Source organism: Macaca mulatta, chromosome 14, assembly GCF_049350105.2.
Source record: "Macaca mulatta isolate MMU2019108-1 chromosome 14, T2T-MMU8v2.0, whole genome shotgun sequence".
Taxonomy (NCBI): domain Eukaryota; kingdom Metazoa; phylum Chordata; class Mammalia; order Primates; family Cercopithecidae; genus Macaca; species Macaca mulatta.
Window position 1 is genome coordinate 75,992,079 of NC_133419.1, and position 26,010 is coordinate 76,018,088.

General features: G+C 49.7%; 1 protein-coding gene and 1 long non-coding RNA gene across 2 annotated transcripts in view; one reads left to right on the forward strand and one right to left on the reverse strand.

The window, feature by feature from the left end:
* The first annotated feature begins 871 nt into the window (after positions 1–871).
* On the forward strand, positions 872–3,898 carry LOC144334384 (uncharacterized). The gene is made up of 2 exons (XR_013404171.1): positions 872–1,064; positions 1,587–3,898. It is a non-coding gene; the product is annotated as an uncharacterized LOC144334384 (long non-coding RNA).
* Positions 3,899–10,261: 6,363 nt separating this feature from the next.
* Positions 10,262–26,010, reverse strand: part of MAP6 (microtubule associated protein 6) — a 79,246-nt gene continuing 63,497 nt past the window's right edge. Inside the window, exon 4 of the mRNA XM_015115222.3 lies at positions 10,262–11,458. Within this exon, the coding sequence (XP_014970708.3) occupies positions 10,399–11,458 (1,060 nt within the window). The 3' untranslated portion in view covers positions 10,262–10,398. The remainder of the gene's footprint in view (positions 11,459–26,010) is intronic.

The window sequence follows — 26,010 nt, forward strand, 5'->3', positions numbered from 1 at the left end:
AAAGACACACGCTGAGAAATGGACAGCTCTTTTCCTTTGTTTTTTTCCATGTCATTTCTCCATTTACCCACTTTTGGTGTAAGCAGAGGTCCCAAGCTCAGCAGGGGAAACTCCAGGCAGAGGAGAGTGCACTGAGCCACATTTTCTGACTTCTTCTTTTTCACTCTGTTGCCAGGCTAGAGTGCAGTGGCATAATCTTGACTCACTGCGACCTCCGCCTCCTGGGTTCAAGAGATTCTTCTGCCTCAGCTTCCCAAGTAGCTGGGAATACAGGCACGCACCACCACACCCAGCTAATTTTTGTATATTTAGTAGATACGGGGTTTCACCACATTGGCCAGGATGGTCTCAATCTCTTGACCTCGTGATCCACCTGCCTCGGCCTCTGAAAGTGCTGGGATTACAGGTGTGAGCCACTGTGCCCGGCCTTCTGATTTCTTAAGACATGAATTTGAGGCTGCTGTTGCCAAATTACATTGTCAATTTATCGACTTAATTCATAGTACTGCTCTGTCTCAGGTGAAACTTAGGGCCCAGACCTCGATGAGAATGAGATAGTAGTCATGTGGGAAGATACAGACAATTTAGAGGCCCCCCGCCCCCGCCCCAACAACCCCTACTCCACAGCGCCTCTTAGTGGCAGAAGCAGTCCCTGCTCCTCTGCCTGCGGAGGCTCCTGCCGCCTTGCCTGAAGATGTTGCAATGACCTTGCCTTGAAGTTACCCTGCAGTGTTTTAGTTATTTATTGCTGAGTAACAGGCCACTCCACAGGTAGTGACTTAATTGGGTTTGCTCAGATGACTGCAATCACTGGATGCTGGGCTCAGCTGGGATAGTTGGGATGGCTGATGCTGGGCCTCTCTGTCCACAGGGTCCTTCTTCCCAGTTTCTTCATGGCACGGTGACCTCAGGATTCCGGGAGAATGGAGGCAGGAGCTAAGCATCTGAGGCCTGGGCTTCTTGCATCATGTCACTTATCATACATTCTCCTGGTTAAAGCTAGTCATGAGGCCAGCCCAAATTCAAGGCGTGAAAACTAGACTCCACTTCTGGAGCAAAATATGGTGGGCATATGTCACCTGAGGGGAGGCTAGTTCTCTTCATGCCACACTCACATTGTCTCCAGCCCCATCATGGGTTAGATCCTTGCCTGCCTAATTCCTGAGTCAAATCTGGGAGGACGCAGCACACACATCAAAAGAATTGCAAGATTTTGCTAACTTATATTAGCAAAAGTCTGGATAGCATATATGAGAATGTTTTCTGTGGGTGCTAATCCAGGGAGGGAGGAATATGATTTTCACTGGGCTGAACTGATTAATATAGGTACATTTAGCTGAGATTCTAGATTCAATGTGCCAGTGTGAGCAGCTAGGAGTGGTTCTGTTTGCTTAGCTGGTTGACTGACTCCTGGATTCAATCAAGGCCTGTGCTCACTGAAATCGAGATGCCAGAAGTTCCTTGTTTTAATATAGAAGATGCAATTCAAAGACCAAGGGAGGGAGGAATGTTGAGGTGACTGTTGCCCGTGTGACCCACTCTCTCTCCTTGGCTAAGTTCCACATGCCTAATTTCCTCCTGTACAGCCTGGAAGACTCCCTTCACCAAGGCACCCAGAAACACATGAGTGAAGCATGATGCAGCACTTGCTCTCTGTGGCGTGGGCATACTGGTGGGAGATGCTGCCATGAAAATGGACTCCATGATTTCAGTGGAAATAATGGGACCCCAGGGGAGCAGAGGGCGAACAGCGCTCGACCGCCCAGAACATCAGACCTCAGGTGGCAATCAGCATGTTCTGACCACAAATGACTTCAGCAAAGGCTGATTAATCAAGGGCCAAATAGGACCCAGGAGACCAAACAGATGGGCAGCTCTTAAGGTCCTCTTTAATCTCTCTCTCTTTTTTTTTTTAGATGGGATTGCAGTGGTGCGATCTCGGCTCACTGCAACCTCCACCTCCTGGGTTCCAGCGATTCTCCTGCCTCAGCCTCCCAAGTAGCTGGGATTACAGGCATGTGCCACTATGCCCAGTGAATTTTTGTATTATTAGTAGAGACGGGGTTTCACCATGTTGGCCAGGCTGGTCTTAAACTCCTGACCTCAGATGATCCACCCACCTCGGACTCCCAAAGTGCTGGGATTACAGGCATGAGCCACTGCACCTGGCCCTCCTCAATCTCTATAACAGAAACAACAAAACAAAACAACCAACAAACAGAAAAACACAAACCCTCCAGAGCTGGCAAGTGGAAGCTTGACTTGACCCACTAAAAACAGAATCTCAACCTCTCACCCCAAGTCCCTAGAATGAAAGAGAGGCCGGTACCCTTCACAAAAGCCCCTTTAATAGCACCAGAGATACATACTGTAAATTATTCCTTCAGCCTTCTGCAAAAGGTCGTGGGCCATTTGCCAGAGAATTGTGCTCTGTGAAAGGAAAATTTTTCAGGGATTAGTGGATGTTAAGTCTATTTAATGTGAATTCCTGAGGACACAGAAAGCTGCTGTGTAGAGGCTCAGGTGGGTCAGGTAATAATTGGAGTTTTGACCCGAGTGCAGTGGGACCCAGAACCCATTCTGCAATTATGATGATTATTTTTTACTTTCATGATATGATTGGAATTACAGGTAGAATTCACACATAAGCCTCCAGACCTGTGGAATAAGCATCATTATGGCAAAATGATGAAGTGGAAACCCCTCAATCTTCCCCTTCTTACCAAAATAATACACCAATAATAAACTCTGGGGAGTCACAGGAACTTGTGCCACCATCAAAGACTTGAAAGATGCAACGGTGGTTTCTGTCACATTTCATTTAACTCATCTATTTGGTCTGTGCAGAAGGCACGGGTCTCGGAGAATGACAGGGCATTACCATAAGCTTACTCGGGGTGAGTTAAGTTGCAGATGCTATTATTCCAGGTGTGGTCTTTTTATGGAAACTATAATTTTATTCTGCCACAATGTAAAACTATCTGATGAATTATGTTTTCTTGTCCTCTGTAGACTGTCCCCTTAGCGGTTTTCTTTCTCTTGGCAGGGATAGCAGTACACCTTTCTCATCTTGTCTTGAAACTCCTCAAGTCTCTGATTTTCTGTCTATGTGGCTTTTGATCATCCTCCCATATCACAGGCCATTATATTTGTCCACTACATTGATTATACTACGTTGCTAGGATTGGGAGAAGGAGAAGCAGTGGGTACTTCAGATGCATCAATAAGATACAAGTGTGCCTGAGAATGGAAGTAAATCTCGTGAGAACATAGGGGCCTGCCACCTACGTGAAGTTCCTGGGTGTTCAGTGATCTGGATCATGCCAGGAAAGACGCTGCAAAGTGAAAGACAACTTGCTGGGCTTTCTGCCTCTTACTGTTAATAAGTACACTTCTTCGGCTTCTGTGTATTTTAGAGGCAACATATATTGGTGTGTTTTTCTGATCCTTATAAGCTTACTGAGTAAACTATAAGGCTGCAGGGTTGGAGTGGGGCCCAGAGAAAAGGAAAATTTCCAGGTGGTCCAGAATGAAAGGCAAGCAACTCTGCCACATGGCCCTGATAGCCCAGCCAATCCCAAGGTGGCTCAAGTGTCTGCAGCAGATGGGATGGTATTTGAACCCATGGCAGACTCTGACAGAAGAATCACAATGGAGTATCTACAATTTAGGAGTGAAGCCTGCTGCTCCTTAGCAAGCAGTTTTCCTCCTTTTGGGGAAGGACTGCTCACTGCTGGCTGGGCTTAGCTGACAGTGGTCTCAATGTGGGAGGCACCAAGGTATTGTGAAAGTAATTAATGACTGTTACACACACTGTGTTTTCTCAGGGATACTTGGGTTATATGTGCTCAGTCATTGCTAAATGAGATGTCAGTAAATTATGCATCAGGTATGAAAACACACTTGACTTCTCTCCTTTCTTATCCCCCTTCACTGAAATCGGGCTTCTGTTTCTTCTACTCCAGAGAGTCTGCAATTGCCAAGGTCAGTGATCTCTTTATTGCTACTTTAAAAAAACTAATTTCGGCCGGACACAGTGGCTCATGCCTGTAATCCCAGCACTTTGGGAGGCTGAGGCAGGCAGATCATGAGGTCAAGAGATTGAGACCATCCTGGCCAACATGGTGAAACCCCGTCTCTACTAAAAATACAAAAACTTAGCTGGGCATGGTGGTGTGCACCTGTAGTCCCAGCTACTTGGGAGGCTGAGACAGGAGAATCCCTTGAACCTGGGAGGCGGAGATTGCAGTGAGCCGAGATAATGCCACTGCACTCCAGCCTGGCAACAGAGTGAGACTCCATCTCAAAAAACAAACAAACAAACAAAAAAACCAACTAATTTCATGCCTATGAAAAAAATTCCAACATACATGACAATTAAATGATAGTACCCATAGCTGGGCACGGTGGCTTCTGCCTGTAATCCCAGCACTTTGGGAGGCTGAGGTGGGTGGATCATGAGGTCAGGAGTTCGAGACCAGCCTGACCAACATGGTGAAACTCTGTCTCTACTAAAAATACAAAAGTTAGCTGGGCATGGTAGTGTGTGCCTGTAGTCCCAGCTACTCGGGAGGCTGAGACAGGAGAATTGCTTGAACCCAGGAAGTGGAGGTTGCAGGGAACAGAGCTCTCACTACTACACTCCAGCCTGGCTGACAGAGTAAGACTCCATCTCAAAATAAATAAATAATAGTACCCATCACAAAACTTCAATATGTGACGACATTTTGCCCATTTCGTTCAACAGATTCTAAATCTGTATTGTAGGGAAGCCGTTATGGTCTCTAACCCTGTTGACTCTTCATCCTTGATGTCTTTCCCAAGGTGACATTCCTTTCTAGTTTTCCTCTGACTCCTCTGCTTCTTTAGGACAGCCTCCACTTGGGGGCTCCTTCCTCTGCCTGTCCCCTGAATGTGGGTGTTTCCCAGCACTCTGTCCTGACCCCATCCGTCTCTCACTTTCTACACTCTTGCTAGGTAAACTCACCCTCTCTCATGGCCTTTTTACCTTCTGTGGGTTGGTGAGGCTCACATTTCAATGAGGTCTGCATCTCCGCCTTCAGCTCAGACCCCTTTCCCAGGCTCAGACCGCCATGTCCAGAAGTCTCCTGGACATCAAATTGAGTCCATCCTCCTGCCAAAACAAGCTATTTCCTGGATTCCCATTAATCCACACAACAATAAAGGTCTACTCATATTTATTAGATACTAATTTGTGTGTAAGAAAAAAAATGTAAGATTCTGGAACAAGCCAAAGAAATTACTGCTACATGAAAAAGATGGACACAAGTGTTGGTGAGGATGTGGAGAAATTGGAACCCTCCTACACTGTGGGTAGGAATGTAAAATAGTGGAGCCCTGGCCCACCCAGAACCAGAATCAATCCCGTAGAGGGTTTTCCCCCCTTCCCCACGCTTCAAGAGATGGGCTCTTGAGCACAGTAGAATGATCAGAGCTCACGGCAGCCTTCATCAAGCCTACAGGCATGCACCACCACACCCAGCAGAGGATGTTGAACTGATGGACCAAGGTGAAGAGCGAATGAAAGTGCAGGTGCTTTGATGGATGACGGATGGAGTGGCTTGCCTCCGGGAATGAAAGTGTGCAGAAAGGGCCAGGCGCCTGCGGGCTGCGTTGCAGGGCCTCTGAGGGATGATGGGCTCAGATGTGGAGGCTATAGGAATGCCTGGGCAAACTGGGCAGAAATACCACAACCTGGGCAGGCTTTGGGAGCCCCCAAGCCAAGCCCTAGGGAGAGGGAGAGGGAGCGGGGCTGCCTGCCCCTGCTGGCTTGGGCTCAGGAAAGCCATAGTGATTCTTCTCAGGATGGCCTGAGCCTCCTGGAATTGTGATAAGCCCCAAAGACAGGATAAGGCTCCAGGAAAATGACTAATACCAGATTTCCTGTCAACCCTGGCAACGAGAGGAGGGGGCTCCCAGTGTATTTAATGAGATTTGCCAAAATAAAGACGCGGCATTTCTTACACCTGAGTGCCATCCTGTGATGCATAGACTGAATTACAAATTGTGAGATGTGTGAAGGAAGAGGGGGTAGCCATAGCGATAGTGAAAAGTGGGCAAATTTGCTATTTAGCAGGAAGACCAGGCAGGTCTTAGCGATAGATTGGAAGCAGAGGGTCAGAGACTGGTACTAAAAAGGATTTCCCGGCTTCTGGCTGAGAACTGGGTCAACCCGAGTACATTCCCACCCACTTCCTCTAGGCCATCCATCCACCCAGCGGCACAGACTCCCGAAAGTGTCGCTCCAGTCCGACCTGGCTCCTGTCCCTTGTCCACAAAGACCGTCTCCCCGCTCCCCCAATATGGCACAAGGTGCCCAGGCCGTGCGGGGCGTCGGCAGGTATCACTGGTGGGGTCCATTGTGTGAGGAGTAACATCGCGGCCATTGCCCAGACCAGCCACCGGGGGTTCCAGCGAGGCCTCAGCCCAGCTCCCGGAAAGGGTCTCCCAGCCAGGCCCTCTAGCGGCCCTAGGCGGGTAGGCGGAGCACAGATCCTGGGGCCTCTTTCGCCCACCCTCGCCAGGGCACTGTGCTTCTCACCGGCCAGATCCCGCGTCCCGAGATCTCGCGGGGCCAGGCTGCACGGGCGGCGGAACCCAGAGTCCGGGGCGGGGCCGGAGACGAGCCTGCAGGCTGGGGGCTGTGCGAGTGCGCGGGGCTAGGGGGCTGCTGTTTCCAAGCCGAGAGCCCGGGTGGCGGGGCTCTGTGGGCGGAGACGCCCTCCCGAGCCTGGGCATCTTCGGGGTGGGACTCTCGGGTAGGAGTTCCGCCGCCGGCCCATCCGGTTTCAGCAGGTCGCCTTTGCCCCTGGGCCGGGCGGGGAAACTCCCATTCCAGAGACCACCCCCAACTCCCAGCCCCTCGCGGCGTAGGGGCGCCTTTTCTGCGCTGCCGCGGGGCTGTCCTCTCCCCTCCCCGGGCTGCTGCAGTAGGGGCGCCGGAGCCCGCGGACTGCGGGGGTTGCGGTAGCCTCTGCTTTGTGAGGCCCTGCAGCGGGGAGGAGGAAGGAGAGGCGGGAGGAGGTGGGGACGGGGACGCCGCGGGAAACGGGGAGGTGCCTGCCGCAGGGAGGAGCTAGGCCTCGAGTGAATCCTGCTTGTAAGAAGGTCCAGGGGAGTCGGGTGCGCCCCCGCCCTCGCTGCCCCAGCCCAGGATGGGGACCCAGAGCCCCTCCCCCACTGGGCCTTCTTTCTCGGTAGTGGAGAGCTGGACTGGACTTAGCTGGGAATGCCTGCAGCTCAGAGGCGCTGCTCTAAGTCGGGACCGGCTTGCAAATGAAGATGTTGAGGGGCTGACTCTGGGCTTATAGCAGAAGCTGCCAGATCTAGCGGCCACCCCGCAGTCCTCATCTGCGCCGGCCCTCCCAGCTTTCGACCCGGCCTCACTGTCTCCTGATTGAATCACTCCGGGCACCACAGGCCCCTGGTTCCTCCTTACAGCTATGGGCCAGCCCCTCTTGGAACTGGACCCGCATCTCTTTCCATTCTGATACTCTCCGAGGAAGCGGTGTCCTTCATGTGGGACTTGTGACCATCCTCCCCCCAGCCCCGGGGCAGCTGACTCCCAGGCCCTGTTTCCAGACGTCTCTTCAGAGGTCAAGCCCTGGTAGCCAGTGGCCTGGACATCTGCCCCCGGGTGTCTCGGAGGCCCTCAGGGAAACCTTGTTTTGCTTCTCAGAGGTGGCACCACGTCCGCCTGGCCTGTGGAAACGTGTGTGTCATGGGACCTGGTGTGTGGGTCAGAGGAAGGAGTGGGAGGAGGAGGAGGGTGTCCACACGCAAAGTTTGTTTGTTTGTTTGTTTTTTGAGACTGAGTCTCTATTGCCCAGGCTGGAGTGCAGTGGCTAGATTTCGGCTCACTGCAATCTCTGCCTCCCAGGTTCAAGCGATTCTCGTGTCTTAGCCTCCCAAGTACCTGGGATTACAGGTGCCTGCCACTACACCCAGCTAATTTTTGTATATTTAGTAGAGAGGGGGTTTCACCATGTTGGACAGGCTGGTCTTGAACTCCTGACCTCAAATAATCCACCCGCCTCGGCCTCCTAAAGTGCTGGGATTACAGCTGTGAGCCATCGAGCCCGGCCTTCACACGCAATTCTTTTTTTTTTTTTTTTTTTTTTGAGACGGAGTCTGGCTCTGTCGCCCAGGTTGGAGTGCAGTGGCCGGATCTCAGCTCACTGCAAGCTCCGCCTCCCAGGTTTACGCCATTCTCCTGCCTCAGCCTCCCGAGTAGCTGGGACTACAGGCGCCCGCCACCTCGCCCGGCTAGTTTTTTGTATTTTTTAGTAGAGACGGGGTTTCACGGTGTTAGCCAGGATGGTCTCGATCTCCTGACCTCGTGATCCGCCCGTCTCGGCCTCCCAAAGTGCTGGGATTACAGGCTTGAGCCACCGCGCCCGGCCTCACACGCAATTCTTTAGCCTCAATGTGGCCTTGTCTTATCTTCAGGTCCCTGACTATTGGAGCTCATATGGCAGCAAGCTCTGAGGGCTACTTTTGTGTTGGGCCAAAAAAGCCAGCCTCACTGTGAAGAAACCTCTGTGTGTGTGTGTGTTTGTGTGTGTGTAGAGAAAACCCTAGTGCTGTTGGGAACGCGTGAGGAGGCAGGCTTGGGGCCAGTTGGATGGGGAAGGCTTGCTTAGAAAACTAGACGATTTCGGTGTCCTCCGTACTGTACTTACTCTGATGATTTTCCTGTAAGAACTGAGCTGAGCTCCTTTGAAAGGAGTAGCAGTATTCCTTGGGAGCCAGCTTTGGTGGGGGCAACTGGTGAAGCCTCCATCCTAGCTCCTTAGGGGCTCTGGACTTTGAAAGGGAGGCTGTAGTACAGCCTTTGGGGCCCATGCCAGTGGCATCCCGGCAGGACCCACCTCTGACTGAGGCTGAGCCCCAGGCCCGCTGGCAGCTCCCAGCCTTCCTCCCCACAGCCTGGCTGTGGCTGTTCCTCGGCCTGCCAGCACCACACTTACAGCCTACAGGACTCGACCCCACTCCCTCCCTGATTTCCTGGAATTCAGAAAATGGATCACCCCTGCCTCGTCCTAGTTTTCCACCCCAGAGACCTGCCATACCCTTGGTCAAGTCCTCATGCAAACCAGATTCCTTTTATTCAGGGACTTCCAGAGGGAGCGTTACCCAGTTCTCAGCCACACCCATGCCGCCCTGTCTACCCTGTCTGGACTGCCTAGACTCCATCAGAACTCCATAGCCACTTTCTCTGGAAAGCCTTCCTGGCCGCCCTCGCCAGGTGTTCTCCCTTCACTGGCCTCTTAAAGCCAGGCCTTGACTTGTCCTAGGGCCTCATCCCATACCATGTTTTATTGTCATAATATTCTTTCCCATAGTGACCCCAGTGCTCAGCACAGTCTGGCACAAAGTGCATGCTAAGGACAAGCTTGCTGCATGGAGAAATGAATGGGGACTTCAGATACACACACACACACACACACTTTTTTTTTTTTTGAGACAGAATCTCGCTCTGTTGCCCAGGCTAGAGTGTAGTGGCACAATCTCGGCTCACTGCAACCTCTGCCTCCCAGGTTCAAGTGATTCTCCTGCCTCAGCCTCCTGAGTAGCTGGGATTACAGGGGCCCGCCACTACACCTGGCTAATTTTTCTATTTTTAGTAGAGACAGGGTTTTACCATGTTGGCCAGGCTAGTCTCGAACTCCTGACCTCAGATGATCCACCCAACTTGGCCTCCTGAAATGCTGGGATTATAGGCATGAGCCACTGTTCCTGGCTCTAGGTATATTTTTTAGAAGCTCTCGGTTGAGCTGTCATGAATATTGAATGAGGATTAACAGGTGTTAGGTTCTACCGTGTCCTGAAACTTATGATCAGAGGCCTGGTTTCCTCAAGAAGTTTGACTCCTGGATGAGCTTTAAGGCTGAGCTCTTGGCAAACAACTGTCATCCAGAATTCCTGTGTGCCAGGTGGGTCCTTGCTCCTGTTTCATCTGCTGGCTTCAACTCAGCCACCCAGGGCTCAGCCTGCTGGGATTTGGCACCACTTATGAGGCTGTCATGGCATCTGACCCTTGCCTTATTCTGCCCACCTCTGTGATGGGGTCCTGTTTCAACCTAGCATCGCCTGCCCACTCCCGTCTCATGCTGACAACTCACAGGAACTGGTGCTTCTCAGTCCCCTCTGGTTCAGATGGGTGAATGCAGAGCCTGACAGGCTCACCTATACACACATATGCACCCCTGCCCAACAGAGACAGACAGAAACTGCTGAGTCAGAGGGACCATTTTTATTAGATTCCAGCAAGGCTACTGTACATGTTTCATGCAGATTAAATATGTGTCTTCAGTGCCCCTGGGAGGGGAGCACTCTCACTGTCAGCTCCTTCATTGGTGTGTCAAGCGGTGAGCGTCAAGGGGAGCTCTCAATGTATTCCGTATGGGGGGCAGTTGGGATCATGACTCGGGGTAGAGGTGAGACAGTAGGTAGCTGAGGGTCCCTGGGACCTTGAGTCTTCAGAGGTTCAGGGACTGCAGGACCTTGGTCCTTTGCTGGTGCTGGCACCAGAGAATCTTGATCCTTCAGAGGCACTGGGATTATAGGAACTTTATTCTTCAGAGGTTCAGGGACTATAGGACTTTGATTCTTTGGAGGCTGCAGGACCATGGGGCCTTGATCCTTCACTAGTACTGGGAGAATGGGGTCTTGATTCTTCACAGACTCAGGGGCTACAGGACCTTGATTCTTTACAGGTGCCACAACTGCAGAATCGTGAACCTTTGGATGCTCTGGGACTACAACATCTTGATCCTTAACTGGCCCTGAGATCACTAAACCTTGATTCTTTACAGGCTCAGAGACCATGGAACCTTGATTCTTTATGGGTGCTGTGGCCATGGCACTTTCATCCTTCGGATGCTCTGGGACTATGGGACCTTGATCCTTGACAGGTGCTGAGACCATGGGACCTTGATCCTTGACAGGTGCTGGGACCATGGGACCTTGATCCTTGACAGGTGCTGAGACCATGGGACCTTCATCCTTGACAGGTGCTGGGACCATAGGAACTTGATTCTTCACAGGCTCAGGAATCCTAGGACCTTGATCCTTTGGAGACTCTGGTACCACAGAACCTTGATCCTTAGCTCTTGCTGGAATCATAGGACTTTCATTCTTTGGAGGAACTGGGACCGAGGGACCTTGGTCCTTGACTGGTGCTGAGGTAACAGGGCTTTCATTCTTTAAAGGCTCAGGGACCACGTGATCTTTATCCTTGACTGGTAACAGGATCATGGGACCTAGATCCTTTGGAGGCCCTGGGACCACAGAACCTTGCTTCTTCAGAGGCTCTTGGACCATAGGACCTTGACCTTTCAGAAGGCCTGGGACCACAGAACCTTGATCCTTGTCTGGCTCTGTGGCTACAGGACCTCGATTCTTACTTGAATCACTGATGGGCTGAGCCAGGCTCCTGCAAAGGAGAGAGAGGTGATCACTGTGAGAGTAGAGCTCAGGCAGGGACAGGGCAGAGTACAGATTGCCTAATAAGTCTTGGCCTAGTGGAGCCTGGGCCAGGCAGCTCTTGCTGGAGAGCCAGGAGAATCTGATTTCTGTGTTCTCAGTACAGAATGTGGGTGGGGGTGAGAGAGGGGGGTGAGGGGAAGGCTCAGGGATCAGTCATTCAATGTGCTTGCCAATTGATTATAACCTGCACGTGGCACAGGGGGTAGCACCCTGGTGACAATGGCAGTACTATAGCTGGACTCGGAGTCATCCAGTAGGCATCCCAGCAGCCCGTCCACCCCACACTCCATCCAGATTCCTACTTTTTCTTCTGGGATTATTGGGCCCATCCTGGGAGCCCCATCTTAGCTGCCCACCAGATGCCCCCACAGGGCAGGGTGCTCTTTCCTTGTTCTCAGGGCCTTCCAAGTTCTTTTCCCTCCCTGACTCCCTGCCCCCTTGTTAACCACTGGCTGCAGGAAGGGGCAAGGGGTCCATGGCATACTAGGAAAGGAAGCAGTGGGAGTGGGAATGCCTCTCTCCCCCTCTCCTGTAAGGGGAAAAGTATTTTATCACTGACATTGTATAGAATGAGCAGCATATGGTGATAATAAAAAGCAGGACAGCTTAGTTTTTTTGTTATTTGTTTTTGTAGAGATGGGCTCACTATGTCACCTAGGCTGTTCTCCAGCTCCTGACCTCAAATGATCCTCCCACCTCAGCCTCCTGAATAGCTGGACTACAGGCAGCTTTTAGCTTTATTGCTTTAAATTCTCCATAGACAGTGCACCCTGTGATTGCCTGCACCATTCCCACTACCCCCAACCTTTGGTAGGTGACTCACTGGGACTCCGCATTCAGGTAGGGATGAGGCCCTGATCCCCTCACTCCATTCCCATTTCTGACTCTCTCTGCTCTCCTGAGACCCTTGCCTTCACCAACTCCAAGGCTCCTGGGCTTATTTCCCTGCAGCCAAAAGTCCCAGTCTTTCATCAGGATCCTCAGGCACTGTTCCCTCTGCCTCACTGTGGCCATCTGCCTCGTCCTCTGGCCCACCCACACTGTGGAGAGCGTGTGACAACACTAACTCTCAAAGACAATGGTTGCCACACTTAGACCTGGCCAGCCTGGAGCCCTCTGGTTTAGAGTGCACACTCCTTCCTTGCAGGCCACGTTGGAAGTTGCCACTCGAGAGTGGCATTGCTCAGCAAGCATCACAGGCCCTTGCACGCCTACAACACATCCAGCTTTCCAAATGACTCCCTTTTATAGCTCATTTCAGCAACAGAGCAGCCCTGTGAAGCACACAGGAAGGATTTTTTTTTACCCTTACTTGTCTGAAGAAGAAAATGAGGTCGTGAGAAGACAAGTGATGGGGAAAGTGGGGGGACCCCCATGGACTAGCACCTGGGTCCTTCCACTCCTGGAGCCTGTGCTCTTTCCCTTAGCACGCCTGGCACATAGTAGGTGCTCAATGCAAGGTAGCTATTACTATTACCCTATTTATTGGGTATAATGATATTTACTCAGAAATCTATAATGATTAGAGGTCAGTACCTAGAGCACCTTGTACTATAGTATTAGTAGGTAGTATTATGGTTGTTTTTCTATTTACTTGGAAGTAAAATTATGTGTATTTGGACTACTTTTATTCTTCTGTGTTGTCCTGATGCAGAAGCTTTTTACTGTATTTAGCATCCTGAGTCACCCAGGGACTGGTATTTCTCAGCAGAGTCCACGCGGCACAGGCAACCTCTCCATCCAGTTCCCCTTGCTGTCCCTGAGCATCACAGTGGAAGGGGCCAGGGCGGCTCTCTGGCTCAGTACGACATGGAACGCAGTTGCTCTGGCCAGATGGACACAGCTGGCTGCTATCAGTAGGACCTTAGTGTTTGAGAAGAGAGCCAGGCAAGGCCGTGAGAAGCATGTGGAATCCAAAAGTAGCATTAAAATACCTCCAGTCACTGGTGGCTGGTCAGAGAGGAAAAAAAAACCGAATTCAGAATAGAGCCAAGCAGGAAATTGATTAGGGGTATTCTCTTAGATTGTGAAGCGACCTGGGTGGTGTCCTCCCAACAGGGTGAGGAAACTGAGAAGGGACAAAAGAAAAAAAGGGAGCTTAACTCCATCTCAGGGGCTTGGGCTGCAGAACCTATCCCAAGGGTAGGCCATGGGCCTGGAGTCTCCTACTGGCATGGAGGTCACAAAGAAGGCCAGCCCTGCAGCCTGGGCCAGGAAGTACGTTTCCCTGGATATTTACAGCATTGGCTCCTGAGCCATGTACCAAATTTCTGTTTAAATGGGCTCTTCTGTTTAATGAGCCAACTGTGAGCTAACCTCAACTTTGCATGGATACATAACCCCATATTGCTTAGGTTAGAAAACTTTTTTCTTTAGTAGGTATCTTTAATCATGGGAAGGTTATAATTAAGATTAAAAATGATGAATTAAATCAAGTCCCCAATATTACTTTTTTTGCATTAAGTTTTTAAAAAACCCTGTAATCCCAGCACTTTGGGAGGCCGAGGCGGGCGATCACTTGAGGTCAGGAGTTCGAGATCAGCCTGGGTAACATGGTGAAACCCCATCTCTACATTTTTTGTATTTTGTAAAAATACAAAAATTAGCTGGGTGTGGTGGCGGGTGCCTGTAGTCCCAGCTACTCAGGAGGTTGAGGTGGGAGAATCGTTTGAGCCCAGGAGGTGGAGGTGGAAGTGAGGTGAGATTATACCACTGCACTCTAACCTGGGTGACACAGTAAGACACCGGCTCCAGGAAAAAAAAAAAAAAAAAGAAGAAAGTTTAGGAAAAATATGCATAGATTTACTTCAAAGGTATTTGTAATATTTAAGATAATTTAGTATATTAGAATGTCTAACAGATTAGTTTTGTAATCCCAATATAAAATGTTTAATGGAATAATTAAATTAGATGTATAATTTAAAGCTGAAAGATATGACAGTTTTACACATTTTTAAACAATGATGGAACTTTTATGACAAGCCAATGGTCACCATATTTTTATCTTAATTTATTTAAAATTATTTATAATTTAATTTATATTTAGGGCAATTGAAGTAAACTATAACATCCTCCTTAAAAGAGATTGTTACATTTTACTAAGTTTTTGATTTTTGTTACTTTTTATTAAGCATTTATTTTTAAAATCCAAGCTGCCTGGGCAGTTTTTCTATGCATGAAACTGCACTCAAGGGCGCCATGAAATCCTCACTGACACTGACTGGTCCTCATGTGGTTCCAGTTGCCTGCCAGACTCCCATCTGTACAGTGCCTCACCTCCTCCAGTGAGGCTGGTATGAATGAGGCAAAGCCATCCCCTCAGGGTGGAAGCTGGTTCATGGCTTGGAGAGCAGAAGCAGGCTGCATTCAGCCCACTCAGGCCACAGGCCAGCTGTCCTTGGGCATGGCCCAACCTGCACAACCAAATCTTGTGCCCTTGGTCAGCAGCACATATTCTCAAGATAGCATATGCCACAGGTGCCTTCTCCCAGCCTGTGCACCCTGAAAGCACTAACCTCTCAGAAAGTACAACGACCTGCTGGGCTGACCTTGGCTTCTGTGCTGCTTATTGCCTGAAAGGTCTTGGGCAATTGCTTAACCACAATAGACCTCAGTTTCCTCACCTGTCAAGTGGGGATAATGATATAAATGTCAGGGATTACTACAACAGAAGACTTTGCTAGGTGGGCATCTGGAATAATAATTCTTGATATTTTCGGAGTGCTTGGATAGTGCACAAATCAGTCCACTTCTGTAATAACTGTGATAGCAGTTTACTAAAATGCTCATGCGTCTGTTACCTTATGTCATTCAACCCTCACAGCAGTCCTGGGGGAACCCCACTTTCCCTGCATCATCCTCTCATGCTGTTTTGCACACTGCCAGCAAGGGCTGTGTCTTTGTTTCTGCTTCACCCACTTTTCTTTGTCAGGGCCCTGCCTGTCCTTGAAGGCTCGGCTCAGCTCCCACCTCCTCCCAGGTCTTCCTGCCTGTGTCTCTCCAGATTAGTTTCATTTGCATCCCTGCTGCAGCACCATCTCACAGTCTCTCCCTCTACTTTCTCACATATCCCCACTGCAGGCCAGGCTCCCTTGCTAGACAGTGAGCTCCCTGAAGGCAGGGGCCAACCTCCTTGCCTGCAGCCCCAATGCTCAGCACAGTATCTGAAACAAAGAAGGCAAAATGGAAAGTTTTAAAAGTTATTGTTGCTGAAAGCTGGTTCATCCCCTATTCCCTAGCCCCTGCCAGAAACTCAGATTCATCCTTGATACCTCCCTCTCCCTCAAAACCCTCACCCCATCCATTAGTTCCCATTGATTTCAGCTCCTAACATTTATCTCTTGAATATTCCCGCTTCTTTCCCTCCTTCCCTTCCCCTACTACCTGCTATGCCATCATCTCCCTGGACCACTGTCACAGCCTCCTGACTGCTGTCCCCTGTTCCATCTATTCTTGCTCTCCTCCAATCCATTCTTCATACAGAAATCAGAATGATCTTTTAAGAGAGCAAACCCTATCTTGTCCCTTCCTTGCTCACAACCCTTCAATACCTCCTCCTTGTACCAAGAATAAAGAAGAAAATCTGTTACACAGCCCCACCTAGCTGGCCAATCTACCTGCTTCCTTACCCCTTCACCCCTCTCCTTCCTGCCTTTCCTGGTTCTCTGTGCCCAGCATTCTGTTCCTTCAACAAGCCCTGCTCCTTCCCATTTTACAGCTCTTGCACATGCAGTTGTCTCCTCCTGGAATATTCTCTTGTTCCCTCTTCACCTGGCTAGTGTCTACTCAGCTGTCCTCTCTCAGCTCACTGAAGCACTGCCCTGGGAAGCCTTCCCTGACCCCACAGTCATGGCCAGCCCCCTGCTACAGGCTCTCCTAGTCCCTGGCACTTGTTTTCCTCTCTTATCTCAGTGAATTCCTTGTATTCTTTTGGATTAATATTTCTCCCACTAGACTGAAGTGTCCAGAGGGCGGGGACCATGTCAGTTTTGCACATCATTGTATCCTCTGTACCTTAAATGAACAATACCGGAGCCCAGGTGGGTTCTGACTTAACACTTGAGTGAATGAATAAAGAGACTGTTCTGTGCCAGGCTCTGTCCTATTTGCAAAACTAATGTTCCAAGGTTATATGAGACATCTTGTCTTAGACACTTCATTGTCTGCCCTTCTTCCTGTTTCCATGGAGACAGGCAATGCCTCCTGAGTGCACACACACTGACATTGGATCCACACTTTCCAGAGTCTAGAAGCAGGATTACTGAGCCCTGCCCTCCACTGGATGGAGAAAGGACTTCACTCCCTCCCACTGATTCCTGCCCTTGCACACAATTCCAGTCCTATAGTCCATCCACGTGGTTTTTTCTTCCCAGATTGTCTCCTGTTGCACCATCAAAGCAGCCAACAGCTGCGGCAATGCTCCCGGCATAGGGCTCCATTCAGAAAGGAGGGAGCCTATGGACTCTGTCCTTGAATCCCCTGCCTTCCCGGGGAAGTGTGGGAGTGTGGGGCATTGTGGAAAAGCCTTGAGGAAGAAAGAAACTGAGCAATAACTATGGGCCAGGCTTGGTGTCAGACGTTTTAACATATATTATTTCTCATGATGTAAAAAGCAACCTGCTAAAGAGACAGTGCATTGACTGGGCTTGAGGCCAGAAGACCTGGGTTTGAATGTGAATTCAACCCCTTCCTAGCCATAGGATGGCATCAGGGGCACACATCTCCAGTCCTCAGTTTCCTAATCTATAAAAGGAGGATTAGCAGGTCCACCTTCTAGGGAGGATTAGGTTATGTGAATGCTCATGACATGGCCCCTGGAATACAGGTGACGTTTAGCAAATGTCAATTCCAAAGGGCGACTTGGCGATCTGGTCCAATTGTGTTGCTCCACAGATGGAAACTTGGCCCAGAATGGGCAAGTGACTCTCCAGGTCCAGGACTAAAACATGGGCCTCTCAACATCTCAGCGGCAGGTGGAAGAGATGGAGCAAACTCACTTGGAGAAAAGATGGGCAGGAGGGGAACAGCGAGGCCCAGGCCAACGGCACCCCAGGGCCCCTGGCAGGACATGGACAGAGACAGGGTGATTCCAGGGCTCTGTTCCCTTGCTGCCTGCCTCCATGGGCCCCATACACGTGCTCATAATTCTTAGACACAAACAAAGCTCCTAACACGTGATGGAAACACAGCCGCCAAGGGGGATTGCCACGGAAACTATCTTTGAAAGGCTCATTATTCTTATGAAGAATCTGCAGGAGACAGGAGTTCTCAAAACAACTCTCGCTCCGCCTCTCTCCTCAACAGGACGCTGTGGGAGCTCCTCTTTTAGTAATTATCCTGTTGCTTGGTAATTATTTGCCTCTCCTGCTAGCCCGTGGGACTGTGTTTTCTTCGTCTTTGCGTCACGAGTATCTAGCACAGGGTCTGGCTCATTGTAGTACCTGGCAGATATTTGTGGGAAAAACACATGGCTGGTGTAGCGTCTTCTCTTTATTCACTTTTAATTTTTTCTCTTTTATCCATTCACTGAACAAATCTACTGAGACCCTGCTCTGTGTCAGGCCCTCACTGGGGACACAGAAGTGAATGAGAGCCAACCCCTGACTTGGGGGAAGGAGCTCCTAGAGTGAGGCAGGAGACAGACCTGTCAACACACACCACAAACATGACACCACCACCCGGGTACAGGCACCACCTCCAAGCTGGGCCCTAAACTTTATCAGCCTGTATCTCGTCAAACCAGAGAGGCTCAAAGGTCTTATTAGGGGCCAAGCTGTCACTCTGTTGGAGAAGTCTTCCCTCTCTATTCCATAAAAGCACAACTCCACAAGCCAAATCAAAGGTGCCCAGGGCTGGAAGGACAGACTGCTGGGCCACGGGTCTCCTGAGCCGCTGCTGCAGTCTCCCTGGCAGGTGGCTGCCCAGTTGCTGCTCGCACTGCCTGGGGGGCGCTGCACATGCCTGGTGAGGCAGCCTCCTCCTTAGTGGCCACTGGTTAGACCTGAGCAGAAGTCTGCATTACAGTCAGCTCCACTCCTTCCTATCTCTGCACTGATCCCTGTTTTGCACTCTGGAGCCACCCTTTTAATGAATGCCCTGCTGGCTGCCCCAGGACAGCCTTTCAGGTATTTGAATGGGGCAGCAATTGGGTCTGTATCCCTGGCTTCTCCAAGTAACATATGCCCCACAACAGTTCAGACTTGGTCTAACCAGTGGCCACTAAGGCTGTCTCAGTTGGCTCTGTCCCTTGGAAAGTGCAACTCCAGAACTGAAAGCCATATTGTAGGTGTGGTCTCCACACAGGCCACACCTCCTCTGCCCTGGAGTCTACACCTCCAATGATCAGCCCAAGCAGCTCCAGCTTTATCAGTGCAGGCTGCCCAAACACCATCCCTCGCCGTCCAAACCCCTCCTCCATGACTGAGGAATCAGTTCCAGGTTCTTCTCTTTATTCACTTCTCTTTATTCACTCTGTCCAAGGGACAGAGCCAACTGAGACATGTTATAAGGAGGGCAGTTGAGATGTGAGGGCTCTGAGAACCAAGTCTTTATTCACCCCTACCCCCACCCCCACCTCGGCAGCAGCCCCTGTCAGATCAGCTTCATTAGTTTTGTATCTGCCTCTCTAGACTGGGCATTTTCAGGCCAGGGACCATGCCTGCTTCATCTCTCTTTCCCTCTCTCCCTCCCCTCCTCTCCTCTCTCTTCCCTGCCTCTTGCCTCCTTCCGACTTCCACAAACATTTACTAAATGCCTACTGTGTACCAGGCCATAGGGATCACTAGCATAGAGCTGGCACATAGTAGGAGGCCTGCCTTCTCAATGAGGAGTTTTAAAATAGCTCATGCAAAATCAAATTCTAACAACCGCATTTACATAACATAAAAATGTTTTCCTATTTTTAACTCAGCACCTTTTTTGTCCCTCCAAATGATAACATCTCTTTAAGGTTTCTGAGATAACTTTACATACAAGGCATTTGAATCTCACAACAATGGTGTCAGCCAGGCAGACAGAAAGTCCTCACCTCGCCTTCCAGAAGCGAAAACGTGGTGCAGAAAGCGGAAGTAAGTTGCCCAAAGTCACGTAGTGAGTTCGGGCAAAGTCAGGACCTTAATGGAGGAGCTCTTTCCCCTCTATAATATCCCTCCTGGTGGGATATACAGATACAGAGATTCCAAATTTGTCTGCAGATGTCTGGACTGGGTTCGGCTTGAGATGACTCTGACTGGCTCTGGCTGGAGCCAATGACTTCTGCAGGTCCCAGCTCAGAGCTCCCAACTGCATCTCCTTAGAGAGTTGCCCCTCTGAGCCCAGGCCCCCAACAACCTGGCTGGCTACTCCCACTGCACAGCGCCCCCTACCCGCCATGTTTACTTCCTAGCATTCAGCCAACCCTGAAAAAGAAGACCTTAGCCCCAGAAAGCAGAGGCGTCCTGCCTAAGAGTGCCCATCCACATTCACACCTGGAAGCCCTACTTGTGCAGCTGCCAATCAGTCTACCAGCCCAGGGTCACACTGAGTCCGCCAGATGTGGCTCATCACACGGAAACACCGGCTAGGACCACAGTTAGGAGAAATGCTGCCTCCACAAGACTTAATTCTGGGTCAGGGGTGGAAGGAAAGAACTGTGTAGATCAACAGCATCTGTGACCTTCTTGTGACTCATTTTCCATAGACTAGAGGATGGAGAGTCATCGAACGTTTCAGAGCAAGCGAGGGACAGAGGAGGAGGCTGCTGTTTCAGGGGGATGCACATCTTTACGATGGGAATCCTACAGATAGTCCCAAGTCCTGGACAAGGAATTGGTTTTAGGGTCACCCAAACCTAGGTTCACATCCTGGCTCACCACTTACAAGTTGTGTGACTTTGTTCCTTAATCATCGAGGTCTGATTTCTTTATCTGTAAATGGGAGTGACACCTGCAGACTCTAACCTTACTGTGAGGATTTAATGAGAGGAAGTGTGTAAAGGCCAAGTAAGGGTTCATTCCCTCTCCCTAGGCTGTGGCAACTCTGCATTTTACAAAAGTTGAATCAAGATCTGGGGTGAGTTCCTAGTTGAGGTCTTTCCCTGCCACTCCGGCTTCCCTCCAGGCAGACATGGTCTTCTGAAATTCAGGGAAATGGTTGCACTAGGTGGGTAGGTGGCTAGGTGGTTATGTTTTCTTTGTGGTTATTTACCTATTTATTTTTGCCATTGTTAAATACCTTTTCTAGATTTGGCCTGCTAACCAGAACTAAATAAATTTCCAATTGTATGAGAAATATTTTTAAAAGCATTCTCGATTGTTTTAGCACCAAGAAGGCAAAGTCAAAGGCACAGTAGATTGTCCCAGTGGGCTGCCAGGAATCTAATAATTCTGCTAATGACCCTTTTTAAAATGTAAAGTGTTGGACTAAGGCAGCGCTCAATTCTTGTCTAACACTATGCTCCTGGGAACTTGCAAATCAATCATTGTCTTCCCCCAACCCCCATCTAAAGCAAAGGATTGGATCTTGAGCAATTAATCAAAATTGGTTTCCTGTGTCCAGAGGGGATCACTCCAAATGAACGTGGAATTGCAGAAATGGATCTGCACCAGGTGATTTATAGGGTGTGCTTAGAGAGCAGGGGCCAGATGAAGGGCTGGGGGACAGGAAGAGGCAGCAAGAGCCAACACTAGATGGCCTTAATCTCAGGCCATTGTGTGGCAGAAGGAGTGGATTCACCTTGTGTAGCTCCAGCTGCCATACTGCTGGGGACCAGGGCAGTAATTAACTGGGAAGCTGTGGTCAGCAAAACTACCCATAACATGAGCTATTGGCAAGGGCGTTGCACATTCCAGTTTGCAGAGGACTTTTGCATGCCTCCCCACAGGGCCCTCACTGCAGGCCTGGGAATCAGGTATCCCTTGCTATCAGAGCTCTGGCCACCTGCTATCCTGAACTCTGGAAACAAACAAATTGAAATAACATGTTATCCCTTGCTGGCCAAATTTTTACTTCCTGAATTTGGGAACCAAATATATTCAGAGAGTGATTGATATTTGTATTATTGCTATCTATTGGAGGCTTAAAGAAATTAAGAGACTCAGTTAAGGTCACATAGCTAGTAAATAGTAGAACTTGGATTTAGAACCAGGCCTATTGGTTGTAATCCTTGCTTGGAATTAGACATGCCTATGAAATGTGTGGTGATGGGGAGGGTCCTGTCACCCTAGAGTTAGGAGCCCTGAACTGAGCAGGGAGTGGGATTGGCCAACCTCTTAGATTACCCTGTAACCAAGGGCCCATGATTTTATGCAATCAAGACTGTTTAGAAAAAGTGGCTATCTAAAGTACAGAGGTATGCAGGCCTGAACAAAGGCCAGCCAGTATAAAACCAGCCATTGACTGCTCTTTGCTCCACAGTTGCCGTGACCTCTCACAAAACTGCCCCTTTCATGGGAGCAGAGACAGTTATTAGTCAGAGAAGAGCCTTGTGGAGGCACCATGGTGAATGTGGAGGCAGATAGTGAATCTTATCATTCATTCACTCACTCATTTTTCATTCAACGAGCACTTTAGAAGACACTCTCTATGGTAGGCTTTGGGCCAGGAGCTAGGGCTACAAAGGTGAACAGAGAGACCTGGCCCTTGCCCTGGAGGAGCACGGTCTAATGGGGGGACATACACATGAGCAGATGACACAGTACATGTGGCAAGTTCCATCATGAAGACACACAGGGAGCAGCTTACCCAGCTTGGGAGGTGCGGGAAACGCTTCCTGGAGCTGTCCCCTGAGCGGAGTCTTGAAGGATGAGTTAGCCAGGTGGAGAAGCAGGAGAAGGGCATTCCGGGCAGGTGGACAGCGAGGGAAAGGCATGGAGGTGAGAAGCAGCATGGTGCACCGAGGGAACAAGAAGCTTCTGCGCCACGAGGAGCCCACGGATGGTTTAAAGCACGGGGTGACATGGTCAGATTTGCATAAAGATCCCTCTAGCAGCTTAAACCAGTAGCAAGCAGTGGCAGTAACTTTTAAATCTCAGCATCTGGAGCTCTCTTGGCCCCAGATAAGAGTTCTGGGACCATCTGTTGAGATCACTATATACAATGCCAGGTTAACAAGTAATCGAGACCCATTACATGAGGACAAGGGACAGAAATTTAAGTTCAATTCCACTGACTGAAATAAAATGCTCAAAATGGCAGTCTCAGATCCAATACCCACATACTGCAGATAATAATGGATACCAGTTTTATCTTGGTACCTCCAGGACCGAGTATATTTCTTATGAATGAAGAATCTGCTGGACCATTCTGCATTTAGTAACCTACATTGCAGTCACCCAGGCAAGCTAGTACCAAAAGGAGAAAAACTGTGTATTGGCTGTGATGACTGGTCAGTACAGCCGGGATGTCTCAGTCAGATATGTAAAGACCTGACCCCATTCTTATTTTCCCTCAGTTAATATCTGGGTCCCAAGATTTAAAAAGGGTACTAGGCAAGCCTGCTGGAGGACCTGGAATGGCCCAGCCAGAGTGTGGCACTGTGGGGTATGGGCTTAGTTTTTACTGGGAGTCCCACTTGTCTGAAACCTGATTCTTTTCAGGCCAGCCCAGCCTCCTTCAGGTGAGAGGGAGAGACAGCAGGCTATGAAGCTGGAAGCCTAGATTCCAGTGCTTCCTCCATCTTCCAAGCCTGACCAAGCTGGCAGGTGCCCCCTCCTCTTTGAGCTTCCCTTTCTCCTCTGTTACCTGAGGCCAACACCTGCCCCATAACATTGGGAGGGTTCAGTGGAATGTCACAGAAAGAAATGCTTCGTAAGCAATGCATACATATAAATTGTTAGAATATTATCATTTAGGTCTGTGGACTCAAGGTAATTCAATAGCTGTAATTCTTTAAAAGCAATCTTCTTAAGAATGTTTGCCTCAGTCAACCTCATGTATTACTCACAGCTAAGTATATATCTATCAGAAAGTGGACATGTACTTTCAAGTACTCTATAGGGAGGAGAAGGGCATGAAGTGATATGTTTAGTGTCCTCCATGGGTTCCCTACAGCCCTCATGTCATTTCATCCTCACTGTGCTCCTCTGAGGGGGTATTAGTATCCCCATTTTCAGAGGAGGACACTAATGCTCCAGGAGGTTAGTGAGAGACACAGGTTTGCACGGCAGCACTGATTTCCACCCATGAACCTTGTAAACACCTAAGAGCACTGTCCATGTTAACCAGTATTCACAGGGTAAATAACACAGTACGTAACGGTGTTAATTCTACTTCTCCCTGGTGTAGGAATTCTAGGATGGTCTAGGTGTTATGAGGATATATGCATCAAATGGCAGTGTGGTGGAAGTGGGGCTTGGATCACTTGCCTGGTTCTGTGAGAGTGGAGTTTGGGCTCCATTTGTTTGAAATAGCTGTCTTTCCTTTTCAGTGGCCTTGGCTGCCCTAGCCACTTTCCTAGCCCTACTGGACTCAGGTGGTGCTAGGGGTGGAGCCTTGCTTTAACGCAGATGGTCCACTGGTTACATCCTGAAAGAAACTTCTCTACCTATGGTCCTGAAAATGTGAACTGCTTTAAGGCATTTTAGCAGTAAAAGGAGCCTTAAACCACAGTGACACACTAAAGGAGTCCATAGACTTTGTGAAATGGGACTTGACACTCCTCAAATCTATGAGAAGCAGGTTGTAAATTCTTAAACCTTAGTGAAGCAAAAGAGGGAAGAATTTCACAAAGAACACACAAACTCTAAGGAAGAATGAAATACATTTATAGCTAACTTAGCAACAATGACCTATTTTCATTGAAAATAGGGGGCTGGTTTGAATTTTGTTTGTTTGCTGTTTGTGGGAGGCAATGTGAGCGATGGGTTACAGATTCGCCTCCTGGGGCTCTGGGCAGCAGAGGGGAGCATGGTGGGAACCACAGGCGGAAGAGCCTCTGGGGGAGCCCTGAGTGCATGGGCAGCACTGACAAAGCTGGCAAGGCCCTTGCCTTCCTGCCTCCTCCATTGCCCAATACTTGTCCTTTCTCTGACTCTGAGTATGTCTGACCTTCTCGCACTCTCTTAGGTTACTCTAGGTGTCTTCATTTGTGTGCCTTCCCGTGTCTTTTTCTCTCTGTGCCACTATTTCTACCTCTCACGTCTCGCCTGTCTTTCTTACCACCTCTCTCAATCCCCGTTTTGTCTCTCTCCCTTAACTCGTCAAAATAGAGCTTAATAATATGCTTTTATGTATTTGTTTTATTTCTTGAGCAGCTTTTGTGTTTTCTGCCTCATACAAAAGTAGACAGGTGGGTGGGATGTTTTCTATTCATGTGGAAAACAAATACATACGACTTTTCATTTATACCACCCTTGATTGATTTCTACCCCTGCCTCCCCCAAAACTCAGCAATCAGGTCCAGCAATAAAAGTCCACCCTAGGGCTCCTAGCTTAGAGCAAGAGAGGATCTGTGGTGTCGCCCGACGCGTAAGCAAGCGACAGAAGCATGACAGGGGAGCATGCAGAGGTGTGGGTGCAATCTGGGCAAATGGAAATGGAGATCCCAGTTAGCAACCGCCCACTCACGTGCACCAGGCCTCTCCACCACCGAGCTCTGCCACTCTCCAGCCTGTGCCATGACCCTCCCAAGGGAACTACCCCCCAGAACTTAAGTTCATCCGGCGTTTGACAGCCCCCACCCTCCAACCTTTGCTTGGGCAGACCCCTCTGTCTGGCATGCCTTGGTCACCCCCAGCTCTGTTCACCTGGTCAACACCTACCCATCGCTGAAGTCCTCCCTGATCCATGGAACCAGCTAGAATGGCCTCCTCCTTCGTGCCCCACTGTGATCAGAGGCAGGGTCTCAGTCATCCTGGTTTCCCTAGTGCCCAGCACAGTGCCTGGCACATAATAGGTATTCAATCAACATATGTTGGAAAAATGAAGAGTATAAAATCTTTTGTCTTCCACTTTACCAGAAGGATAACAAAGTGGGCAAACTTGGTCCTAGCTTTCAGGTTCCCACCCAGCTCCCCCACTTTTCCATTTCTAGACTTGCTCCCTGTGGCGGCCTTGCCCTTACATATCCATACCCCAGCTGCTTTCCAGGGCTCCCGCTGCCACAAAGCCTTCCACAACTCCCCAGCCCTTGTTGGAAGAAGCCTGTCCTTCATTTGAGTTCCCAACTACCTGATCTGTTGTTACTTTACTTGGTTGCCTCTCTGGTGGCTGTTTCAGCACCCCCACATAAGGCACACACGTGACTGTCACCTGCACAACCCACAGTGAGCCAGCCCCCTAAGGGTGGAACATCCATAATGACCATAGATTAACTGAGCAAGTGAAGGCATCTCTGCCATCCCTTGGGAGGAGAAAAAGCCAGAAACGACAGTCCTGCCAGTCAACAGGAAGGAGGCAAAGAGTCAGAGCCCAGCCTCCCAGCATGGCAAGGTGGTGCTGGGGGCAGGCAGTCACTCTTCCCGGCAACATGGGATCAGAACGTTACACTACCTTGTTGGCCAGTGCGTCTCCCGGTCCATCTTC